At 48.9% G+C, this 12,739-nt stretch overlaps 1 protein-coding gene across 1 annotated transcript; it reads left to right on the top strand.

Moving 5' to 3' along the window:
* Positions 1 to 5,479: 5,479 nt before the first annotated feature.
* Bcdin3d (BCDIN3 domain containing RNA methyltransferase) lies at positions 5,480 to 9,776 on the top strand. Its single transcript, XM_032886364.1, has 2 exons — positions 5,480 to 5,749; positions 8,814 to 9,776. The coding sequence occupies exons 1-2, from the start codon at positions 5,513 to 5,515 to the stop codon at positions 9,432 to 9,434; spliced, it is 858 nt and encodes a 285-aa protein (XP_032742255.1). The 5' UTR covers positions 5,480 to 5,512; the 3' UTR covers positions 9,435 to 9,776.
* The last annotated feature ends 2,963 nt before the right edge of the window (positions 9,777 to 12,739 follow it).

Raw genomic sequence — 12,739 nt, 5'->3', positions numbered from 1 at the left:
AGCCTCCTCACTGTTTCTCTTTATGGGGGCGCTGCCTCACACTCCCACCAATAGTGTGAGAGGTGAGGTGCTTCTTCATTTAAACGGCACTCAGTGTGGATCCTGGGAAGGGCAAAAGCAGGGGTCTAGCAGTGCTCCAAAACTCACTGGGTTTTGTACGATTTCAGAAACCCCTAGTTTGTTGCCGTTGTTTACGGCAGCTTATACCCCTCAGTCACCTTTCTCCCAGTATTGTACGACACAGCAGGGACCATGGGCATTTCTGGCTTCCAGCAAAGGTAAGGGAATTGGGAATACACCCACGAAGGGCTGTCTTTTTTTTTTTTTTTTTTTTTTTTTTTTTTGGTTCTTTTTTCCGAGTTGGGGACCGAACCCAGGGCCTTGCGCTTCCCAGGCAAGCGCTCTACCACTGAGCTAAATCCCCAACCCCGTCAACACGAAGGGCTGTCAATGCTGTGTCTGTCTAGTCACCGGCACAGGGCACTCAGTGCACACGTGTAGAAACACTTTCCTGTGTGCTCTACCCACCCACCCTATGAATCACCTGGGGTTGTGGCCTGCATGTACACATCTAGGTCAGGTTAGGGTTTTAAACGTGTCCAACAGCACCTAGGACTGGAAGTCTGTGGGAGTGGAGAAGAGTCAAGGTTTTAGCACACACAGAGCCAGACTCTAGTCTGAAGAAAAGTTTCCCAGTCATCAGCCACGCAAAGTTATGAGCAAAGAGTTCCCTTGCATACTGACAGCAAGGAAGCAAGTTTATCCTATTGACAATACAGCACATATAATTGTAACAGCACTGTGTGAGCTATTACTTACACACACACACACACACACACACACACACACACACACACACACACACACACGCTGAACACCCAAGGCCTTATGACGAATGAGCTAGGCAACATCAGTTTTAAGATAAGGTCTGGTGCTGGGCAGTGGTGGTGCACACCTTTAATCCTGGAACTGGGGAGACAAATGCAGGTGGATCTCTGATTTCAAGGCCAGCCTGGTCTATAGATTGAGTTCCAGGACAGCCAAGGCTACACAGAGAACCTCAGTCTCAGGGGGGAGAGAGAGAGAGGAGAGGAGAGGAGAGGAGAGGGGAGGGGAGGGGGACTTGCAGGACCTTGTGCCAGGCTAATACTCTACCAGCAGAGCTACATCCCTAGTCCTAGAAACTTAAAACCTCAAACATGAAGACAACGCCCTCTCATCGTGCTAAAAGGACTGAATCATCTTTCTAATCTTTCCTCTTTCTCACACAGTAAAGCACTCAGGGCTGGTGACAGGGCAATGCGTAAAGCCCCTGCTGCACAAGCTTGAGGGCCGGAGTTCGGATCCCCAGCGCCCACATTAAAAGCCAGCTGTGGGCACACACTGGCTGTCAGTCATGCCACTGGGAGTTGGCAACACTGATCTGGGGATCATGCCTTAAATAAGGTAGATGGGCAGTTAAGAGGGATTGCTAATCTCCTGGAGGACCCAAGTTCTATTTCCAGCACCAGGCTGGGCAGGATACGACCCCTCCCTTGGCCTCCAAGGGCATCCACACATGTGTGGCAGACACACACTGCACTCTATGAAAGCAAAGGAAACCCAGAGAGTTCGAGAGATGGCTCAGCGGCAGAGAACCCTTGCTGTCCCTGTAAAGGACCAAGGTTTGGTCCCTAGCAGCCACAGCAGGCAGCAGGCAGCTTGTCTACCTGTAGCTCTAGTTCCAGGAGATCCAGTGCCATCTTCTGGACTCCTAGTCACGGCATGCACATGATGCACATACAAATACTCTGGCGTGTATGCAGACACATCAAATAAATAAATAAATGTATGTATAAAACAATAATCATCCTTAAAAAATAAGGTAGAGAATGCACTCATCAGCTACAGAGAGCATGTACTCAAGGGCACGCACACACACTCACATGCACACACAGGCACACGCATGGACACAAATGTGCACACACACATGTGCACACATGTGCACACACACAGCACATGCACACACGTACAGCACGCACACCCACACGCATGCACACATGTGAGCCCACACATGCACTCACACGTGTGCACACACACAGACATGCACGTGCACACAGGCACACGCATGCACACGCACATGGAGATAGAATAGCATTCAGCAAAAACTGGAGTTAAGTAATATCCTAATACAAACATTGCTAATTAAGCCTCCTATTATGGGAATCTTTTATGATGGTTCTGATAAATGCTAATGTTTAAACTGTGCGATTATTATAAGTAAATTTTCTCTTCTATAGTTTGATGTTTATAACTTGGTGGTTCAGGTTTTTTCCCCCCTCACAGAGGACACACCTCTACCACTAGTTCAGACCCCAGACCCAGAGAAGTGTCTGATAAGATGCCATAAAATCCAGCCAAGCAGAGTTCAGAACGAACTCCCAGGAGCTGCTGCAACTGCCTGAAACTGGTTCTTCACAGAACAGGAGCAGAAACCTGGGCTGATCAGACGACACACGATGTACACGTGTTAGGTAAGAAGCGGAATGGGTCAAATTAAAATGTTTCATTATGGGCTGGAGAGATGGCTCAGCGGTTAAGAGCACTGACTGCTCTTCCAGAGGTCCTGAGTTCAATTCCCAGCAACCACATGGTGGCTCACAACCATCTGTAATGGGGTCTGATGCCCTCTTCTGGTGTGTCTGAAGACAGTGGCAGTGTACTTACATATAATAAATAAAATAAATATTTTTAAAAAATCAAACACTTCATTATGGGGCACTCGTAAAGCATTTTAGGTCACCAGCAGCTGCGTCAGGCCAACGCCCATCTCTGCTTCTAGAAAAACCCCTGCAATCAGGAAGAGACCCCCTCACCCTCTTGCCTGCTGCCAATTTCTCTCCTGGTCAACAGTGTTTTGAGATCTCATACATGCATATACCTCCTAGTGAAATCCCATTCCTCCCTGACAAAACAAAACAAAGAGCAAAGGGCCCCTCAGCCAAGGGCTTGAAGATAACATGGTGTTTAACAAAGGTGACTCGGGGACACTGAAGACTGTGACCGTGCATCTGGTGACAATACAGGGTTAACTCCCTGTATCGGACCCTGTCCAGCACAGGATGTGGTAGCTCACACAAGTCATCGCAGCCTTCAGGAGACTGAGGAAGGGTTGCTCAGAGCTAGGATGGTCTGTGGAATGAGCCCAGGACTGACTGGAATATAGAGAAACCCTGACCCCAACAAACAAACACCACCTATGTGGGACAGAGAGAAATATTGTTGTTTTTCTGGGTAGATTTCTGGAAGTTTGTGTAAAAATACTTTCTTTTATTCAACCCACTGTGGGTTTTGGTCATTAACTCATCTTTGACTCCTATAAGAGAAAAGCAAAGCTGGGTGGTGGTGGTGGTGGTGGTGGTGGTGACACACACCTTTAATCCCCGCACTCTGGAGGCAGAGGCAGGAGGATTTCTGTGAGTTTGAGGCCAGCCCGGTCTACAGAGCAAGTTCCAGGAAAGCCAGAACTACATGGAGAAACCCTGTCTCAAAGGGAAAAAGAAAAAAAAGGGGGGGGGATGAGAAAAGAAAAAAATTAAACTAAGAAAATCAAGCAGAGATCAAAGTACAAAGTTAAAACGTGGGAAGAAAAAGTAGGACATTTCTTCTCCGCTGGACACAGCCTATTATAATCCCAGCATGTGGGAGGTGGATGCAGGAAGATCAAGAGTTCAAAGCCATCCTCTGCAACATAGGAAGCTCAAGAGCAACCTGGATTGCCCACAATATCCCGTCAGAAAGTTAAGTCAAAATACATATGTACAGGGTGGGGAGGGGGTGACCCTAGAGACCTCTTTGAACCCTGTTGGTCCTTGTATAGATGCTTCAGTCTCTTATAAAGTTTAGTAAATCGTTGGCTTAGTAGGCTGGGAGATCTCCATAAAATGGGTTGGTTAGAACACAATGCCATTGGTTGACTCTAATAGGCTGGGCTATCCTCACCTCTAAACTGAACTTACTGCTTAGGCTGTGAGATAGTTTGAATAGGAATGGCCCCCATAGGCTCATATATTTGAATGATTAGTCACCAGGGAGTGGCGCTCTTTGAAAAGATTAGAAGGATTAGGGGGTGTGGTCTTGTTGGAGGAAGTGTGCCCTGGAGGTGGGCTTTGAGGTTCCAAAAGCCCAGACACAGGCCAGAGTCTCTCTTTTGCCTATGGGTCAGGATCTGGCTCTCAGCTACTGCTTCCCACCATAATGATGATGGACTAAACCTCTGAAACTGTAGCAAGCCTCCAATTAATCTTTTTTAAATAAGAGTTGCCATGGTTACCTGTCTCTTCACAGCAATAGAACAGGGACTAAGGCAGCCTGACTCCTCAGTCTCCCTCCTCACCAGCTTCCCCCACCCTAGACCACACTTAGAACGGTTTTTTTTTTTCTTTTTTTCGGAGCTGGGGACCGAACCCAGGGTCTTGCGCTTGCTAGGCAAGCACTCTACCACTGAGCTAAATCCCCAACCCCTTTAGAACGTTTTTTAAGTGTTACCATTTCCTAGCCTGTGTACACATGTGTGGAGACCAGAGTCAGATGGCAGGGGTCTTCTTGGATCATTTTCCACCTTATCTTTTGAGACAGAATCTAATGAGCCTCGAGATCACCAATGCAGCGAGGCTGGCTAGCCAGCAAACTCCAGAGAAGCTCTAGCTTCTGTTTCCACAGCTCTGGGATTACAGGCACACACCATTACACTCGCTTTTTATGTGGGTGTTTGGGATCCGAACTCAGGTCCACATGCTTACCCGGCAAGCATTTCCTGACTGAACCGTTTTTACAGCCCTTGGCCCACTTTTGATCTAAGTTTATCTCAACACATCTCTTTCAATTTAACTCCTTTCTCCCTTCCATTTTATTTCTTCCCCAAACAGATACGGCTTAGTCACGTATTTGCATCTTGTATAGCTTTCATTCAACAAGTGTTTACTGAACAGTGCACCAGGATTTTTGATAAATTCAGGAGATTCACCGCTGAAAAGTATCAATGTTGCAAGTCCATCCTCTGGAGTGAAGTCTATAGTTATGTCTGTCTCCCCTGGGGCACCTCAGGTGATCTACCTTTTACTAAACCAGACTCAAACTCCTGTGTCACGGTATACATTATCATTGTGTGGCTTGTCACAGGCCACATGCACTCCCAAGACAAGGAATTTTTCTCCTTTTCAGCTCGCTTTGTGCATCTGAAAAGAAAGGAACTTGGACCGACTTCATTTCCAAGACTCCCACAAACACCTTGCTTTGGTCAGTGGCCCAAGGTTCAACCTCAGCTTGGGCAAGCCCATTAAGTAAGAGGGGAAGATCGCGGCCTCCAATAGGATACCAAAAGCCCAGACTAGGCACGGGAGTCTTCTCATCTGCCTAGGCTCACCGTGTTTCCGACCTCTATCCCAGGCGCACGCGCGGTGGCGCAGCGCTCACCCTCTCCCGCCGCAGGCTCCAGACTTCCGGTTCCGCTCCGACCCGGGGACCGAGGGTGATGGCGGCAACCCAGGAATTGTCAAAAGGGGGCGTTGAAGAGGCTTTGGAGGAAGAGGACCCGGCGGCTTTGAAGCCTGGGGCCGCGCCGTTCGGAAATTTCCCTCATTATTCCCGCTTCCACCCTCCCGAGCAAAGGCTCCGCCTTCTGCCCCCGGAGCTTCTTCGACAGCTCTTCCCTCCCGAGGGTTCCGAGAGGAGGCCGATCCTAGGGCTCGACGTGGGGTGTAACTCCGGGGTGAGTGACGCGGGAGGGATCGGAGTCGGTGCTGGCCTGGGCGTGGCGTCAAAACTCGCCCAGTGTGGGCTTTTAAAGTATAGCGTTGACAGACACGTTCAGGTCCCAGCCCTCCCCTCTGGAGTCCCACCCCCGAGTGAGGAATTTTGAGTAATCCACGATTCATTCCAAAAATTCCCGCCAGACCGCTGGGGAGGAGGACCGTCTGATCGGGACTTCCTCCTCTTCTGCTTTGCTGGTCTTCTTGGTTGGGGAACGGAGACCCCCATCTGGGAATCCTGGTTCCCCAAAAATAAGAACCAGGGTGACAGAATCACGTCTGAAACTTAAGATATACAGTACAGGGCAGACCTGGAGCCAGGGCCGTATTTACTTAAACTTGTGCTAACAGAGAAGTACAACGGTGAACAGTAGAGAGGATCAAGAAAGAAAATAGATCATTCTGCCAGGGGAGGGAAGCCTTAACCACCCTTCCCGCCGCAAATTGTTTTCAGACATGTAATGATTAAAGTCAAACCACAGCAAAAATAAAGAAATGCCAATCTCACCTATTTGTAGCTAGTTAGTGAATGTGTCCGGGAAGCAGGTAGGTTTACCCCATGATTGCAAACGATTAGGACCCTCCACCGTTGGCTCCACATTCCCAGGACCACGGAGTCCGGGGATGGAGAGAACTTGACAAATGACGGCCTTTCGCCCACGTGTAACCCAGAAGACTTGTGGCACCCCCACAAATCTGAGACTAGCCTAGGCTACTGAGACCCTGTTTCCAAAAACTACAGAAAAAAGAGACGTTAGTGGGTGGTGAAGACCGGGTGGGACTCAGCTGAGGAGAGCTTTTGGATATAGACGGAAATAAACTGCTGGGTGTGTGTCCCTGGTAAACGTCACCATGGTATAGGAAACCAGCAGGAAAACAGAAACATTTAAAAGGTTTTAAAGCTGTAAGCAGTGCCTGTTGAAGCTCGTTAGAAAGGACACCACTGCACTTGACTGGGGCACTTCTTGAACATGCATTCACTTGTGTTTTTGTTCTACACGAGGCGCTGCATAGCCATGCTGCCCTCAATACACAGACCACACCGGCCTCAAAAACGCAGGGTCGGATAGGAGGGAAGCAGATCAAGCTAGGAGGAAATCTGGTGGTGTGGTGTGGGTCCTTACGACGGTAGTGTGACTGCAGTTTACTAGAGACATAGAATCTCAGCCTTTCCCCCGTCTGCTAAGTCAGCGTCTGTATTTTCAGATGACCCCCCCAGGTGAGCGGGATACCTTTAACGTTAGAAGGGGTGCAGGGATACAGCTCCATTCTTCAGAGTGCCCGCTGCTCTTCCAGAGGACCTGAGTTCCGCTCCCAGCCTCCTTGTGTGACAGCTCACAATTTCAGCAGCTCAGAAGTCCTCTTCTGGCCCCTCTGGGCACCCGTACACATATGGTGTGTGTGTGTGTGAGCATTAAGACACATGCATACACATAAAAAAGGTAGTTGTTGAAATAGTTAGAAAGGCCTGGTATGAAAAAAAGGATTTTTTTTTAAAGATTTATTTATTATGTATAAGTACACTGTCGCTGTCTTCAGACACACCAGAAGAGGGCATCTGATCTCATTACAGATGGTTGTGAGCCACCAAGTGGTTGCTGAGATTTGAACTCAGGACCTCTGGAAGAGCAGTCGATATAGTTTAATTTTCCCACTTGGGGATTTTGTATAAAGGAAAACTTGTATGACAGCACGTGCTTGTAATGCCAGCATTTGGGAGGCTGAAGCTGGGGCATCCCAAACTGCTAAGAGACCAGCCTGGTCTACATAGTTAGACTTACCCTGTATTTTCACTGTGACTTGATTTTTTCTTCAGCAGTATGTCTTTGAAAGTATTGTACTTTGGCGCATAGAGCCAATCTCCTTAGCTTCTACACCGTCATCGCCAACACCCTGCAATGACTCATTCACACTTGCCCAGGCAGCCGCAGTGAATGCCCCACTGAGTGGTTCCCCACCATGTGTGTTTTTCACGTGCATGAGAAGTTACAGAGGTGATAAGAAAATGCCGTTGGTGGGCTGGAGAGATGGCTCTGCGGTTAAGAGCACCGACTGCTCTTCCAGAGGTCCTGAGTTCAAATCCCAGCAACCACATAGTGGCTCACGACCATCTGTAACGGGATCCAATGCCCTCTTCTGGTGTGTCTGAAGACAGCAACAGTGTACTCACAGACATCAAATAAATAAATATTTAAAAAGAAAAAGGGAAATGCCATGGAAGAAACGACAGTTTGAGTCAGAAGCGTGCTAAGATGGGTGGTAAGATCAGGTCATTCCACTCTGGATAGAAAACACTCACAGTGACTTCTAAGGGTGGTGGCTTCAAAGGCAGAGGGGGTTTCAGGAGGTGGCACAGGCTCACACTGTAGAGGTGAAAGCAGGATGAGAGCTTCCTAGAGCCCAGACATTGCCAACTCAGCCATCTGAGAAACAGGTTTTGACAAGATGCTCCTTTATTTGCCACCTTCCTGAGGAGGGACGCCACTCACACTTCCGGAGTCCTTTCCTTTGGATATGAGACACCCAGAAAGAGATAAGGAATTTGCCGATATATTTTTTTAAGCTGGGAAACAATGCCCCGGGACTCTTTGCTGCATTTGCAACATTGTTTGGTCTGTAACTTCCAGTCTGTTGCCAGGGTCAGGATGCAGGTGGCCAGGCACCGTGCGTTCCTGTAACCGTGTCTCAAGACACAGAGGTAGGGGAATCAGGAGTTCAGGGCCATCCTTAGCTATATAGTGAGTTTGAGTTGAGCCACTTAAGACTGATTTATAAAGGAAGGAAGAAAAAGAAAGAGAAGGTAAGAACTGAATATAAGGTACAGGCTGGATGCATTGTAGCCTGCAGCCCCTAGGGGGCGCAAAGAGCCTGCTCATGAAAAAAATATATTCTCTATAGATTATTATGTTAAGAGCCTCACATCCGGTAATGGCAGAGGTTAGTGGCGGTCTCAAAGGATGAGAGATTTCTTTTCCACTCTCTGTAAGAGAGCTGCAATGACAGGGCTCTTTTGGATTCCTCTAGGATCTGAGCGTGGCTCTGTACGAACATTTCCTTTCCCCGCATGATGGGGAGACCAGCTCCGGCACTTCCAGAGAACTCCGCCTCCTCTGCTGTGATATAGATCCAGTCCTTGTGGAGCGGGCTGAAAATGGCTGTCGCTTTCCTGATGCCTTGACCTTTATCACCCTGGACATCATGGATCAAGAGAGCAGGAAGGCTCCCTTGAGTTCTTTCTTAAGCCAGTTTGGGCGTTCCGTTTTTGACATTGTCTTCTGCATGTCAGTAACCATGTGGATTCACCTGAACCATGGGGACCGTGGTCTGTGCGAGTTCCTGGCCCACGTCTCCTCTCTCTGCAGCTACCTCCTCGTGGAGCCACAGCCCTGGAAGTGTTACCGGGCAGCCGCAAGACGCCTACGCAAGCTGGGACTCCACAATTTTGATCACTTCCGCTCCCTGGCCATCCGAGGTGATATGGCCAGCCAGATCGTGCGAATCTTGACGCAGGACCACGGGATGGAGTTAGCATGCTGTTTTGGCAACACCGGTTGGGACCGAAGCCTTCTACTCTTCAGAGCAAAGCACACCAAGGAGACTCAGGCAATCCCTGAATCATCGACCAAAGAGACAGGGACGGATTAAGATTGGGAAGGCAGTGGGACAGACCAGTAAAGAGAGACTGGAACTTCTATACCGAGACTCGAGTTTGCATCCCTGAGACCTGGCAGGAGCGTTGGACATAGTGTCCGAAGCAAGCAGCTGAAAGGCCCTGTCTGTGTCCCGGGGTGCTTGGACCGTGCTGGGAATGAGTTCATAGAACTGCGGGCGCGAGGCAGCTGGATAGATTGTGGTCCCGAGGAATGAAACTGCTCTTGGAAGTGGTTTTATTTCCTTAGAATCCTTAAGGTATTGGGTGCGCTCGGCAGCGAATCTATGACGAACCTCATCTCTAGCTCAAAGGGGTTATTTATTAAAAAAGAAACAAAGAAAAAAAAAAGACCGTGTCATTGTCATTTAAGGAGCTTTGAGCTCCTTAAAATCTGATCTGTCTCTTCGGGCATTTACTGGACGTTGAGGACTGCGTGTGGTGATGAGGTGCTGGACTGGCTACAGGAAGTGGTCAGTCGGGAAGCTATCTAGAGCACAGTACTTACAGGTGCTAGAAAGCCATGCTAACTGGCATTTAAAAACTAAGCTGGGTGTGGTGGCAGACACCTGTAATCTAGGCCCTTGGCAGGCCGGGAAGGAGGATCAGGAGTTCAAGGACAGGCTGGAGAGATGGCTCAGCGGTTAAGAGCACTGACTACTCTTCCGGAGGTCCTGAGTTCAATTCCCAGCAACCACATGGTGGCTCACAACCATCTGTAATGGGATCTGATGCCCTCTTCTGGTGTGTCTGAAGACAGCTACAGTGTACACATAAATAAAATAAATAAATCTTTTTTTTAAAAAAAAAGGGGGAGGGTTGGGGATTTAGCTCAGTGGTAGAGCGCTTGCCTAGCAAATGCGAGGCCCTGGGTTCGGTCCTCAGCTCCAAAAAAAAAAGAAAAAAAAAAAGTGATGATGACAGATATTTATGGCTCTGGATAAAGCTTAACTGAAGATTAATTGCAGACTGCTCACCAAATACTTGCGAAGTTTGATCCCTAGTCTCCTCATCCCCCACAATAAAATAAGATTTAAATTATGAGCCCTGAGGTAGATAGCGATTTGGGATGCAGTACAGTTCCGTCATCTCACTTATCCTCCCACCTCCCCACCCCCCTCTAGCTCTCCGGACTAAGGATCAAGCACAGCACAGGACCTTGCAGACGCTCGGCAGTCACGGTGCCAGTGAGCTGCATCCCCAGCCTGGTTCTGTTGTGTTTTACTTTTTCGATTTCTGTTTTGTGTTTTAAGACACGGCATCTCTATATATAGCCTCAGCTATCTTGGAGTATGTTAACCAGGCTGTCCTTGAACTTAGATCCTCCTGCTTCTGCCTACCAAGTGCCTGGATTAAAGGCCCCCGCTGTCATGCCCAGCCTTGTAATTTATTTCTGTGTACTTGTTTCATCCCCATAAATATCTAAGCACCATGTGCACGCAGTTCCCAAGTTGTCCAGAAGAGGGCATCAGATCCCCTAGAAGTGGCGTTAACAGATGGCTGTGAGCCACTACCCTGTGAATGCATGGACTCCTGAATCCACGAGAGCAGCCAGTGCTGTTAACCGCCGAGCCATCTCTCCAGCCCATGCTGGCCATTTTTAAGTGTACAGCTCTACAGCATTAAGTACATTCACAGTGAAGGTTCTGTTCTTAGCAGGCATCTTGGAAGGCACAAGTGGAAAAGACAATACTTTTGACAGCTTAGGATTCTGTCTAGCCTCCTGGAGAAAGTCCTTCTGTTCCCAATCATTTAACGTACCCACACCCTACTGGGTCCTCAATGTACTGGTAGCCCACTCCCACCAGGGCTCCAGACTAGTATTTCCCTGTTTTGTAATCATGATCCCCCTGAGGTAGCTACTGGGCATCTCAGTTGTATTACTACATAGCCCTAAAGAAAACTTACCCCACTCCCTAACCTTGGCCCCACTGTGTCACTTGTTTACTGCACACCCTAGGACCTTGAGGTGGATCCTCCTTTCTGCTCCCCATGTTGAAAGAGGTGCAAATTGCAGCAAATCCCCCAGTCGCACGTATATCCCCGTACACACCTCCGTGTGGCAGCACTTCCCTCCCATCTGCGTCCCGTCCGTCTCCAGCCATTACTATACAGCTGAGACAGCACCCTCCCCTTCCTAAACCCAGACGAGCTGAAGGATGAGAAGGAACTTTGTGGAAGGACTTCTGAACAAGAATAAGGTGCTGTTACTTGGTGACGGCGCTCTGTCAACATGCCGCAGACCACAACGCGTGCGTTAAGACAGAAGGGAGCGTAGCAGAGGATGGTGTTGTCTGGCATCAATAGGAGAAGAAGCCCTTGGTCCTGTGAAGGCTCGTTTCCCCAGTGTAGGGGAACGCCAGGGCGTTGAGGTGGGAGTGGGTGGGTGGGAGTGGGAGCATCTTCATAGAAGCAGGGGGAGGGGAGGAAGAGGGGGAAATGTATATACATAAAATAGCCAATAAAATAAACCACCTTTTTTTTTTAAAAAGACAGAAGGTAAAAACGGCAGAAAATACAGATCTTACTAGATACCATTTGACTTTTCAGGATAAGGACGTGTTGCTACGAGCTCTTATTGAGGGCCACCGAACGTTTTAGACGTCGGGGACAGTGGGAATGGAAGGAAGGGGAAAGAGGCCAGCTTTGGGCGGCCACAGTGGGAGGCAGAGCTGAGTCTCCATGTTCTCTGCGCCTCAAAACTCCACCTCGTGGCTCTGCCGGGCTCCCTTCACTGGTCACCAAGGCGGTGGCCACGGCTATCTTTAGCACCATGACTGACGGGCTGCATAACCAACTCCCAAGATGGCCACACACCACCTCGGTAGCAGAAGAGGCCTTACCGACGTGATTAAGGATGCTGGGGTTGGGGGGGGTAGCTGGGATCCCTTCTAAACGGGAGGTGGAGGGAGATCTAACCACAGCAGTTGTAATAACAGAAGTTGGGGTGGTAACGAGGAAGGACTGCAAACCAAGGAATGCAGGCAAGGAAACACATCCGTCCCGTGACTCTCTAAAAGGCATGTGGCGCCGATACCGTAATTTTGGACTTCTAGCTGCTGGGATTCTAAAAACAAGTGTATGCTGTTTCAAACCACTAGGCTTGTGATTTGTAACAGCAACAAAACAGTAACGCCAGCCTCTGACTATACGGCTCAGAAGGCCTCAAATGGAACCTGGTCCAAAAAAATCTTGGTTTTGGTTTTGTTTCTGTAGCCCTGGCTTTCCCGGAACTCACTCTTTAGACCAGGCTGGCCTCCAACCCACAGAGATCCACCCCACTGCTTCTGCCTCCAGAGCA

The sequence above is a fragment of the Rattus rattus genome, chromosome 1, assembly GCF_011064425.1.
Source record: "Rattus rattus isolate New Zealand chromosome 1, Rrattus_CSIRO_v1, whole genome shotgun sequence".
Lineage (NCBI taxonomy): Eukaryota > Metazoa > Chordata > Mammalia > Rodentia > Muridae > Rattus > Rattus rattus.
This window is presented reverse-complemented; position numbering and strand designations above follow the sequence as displayed.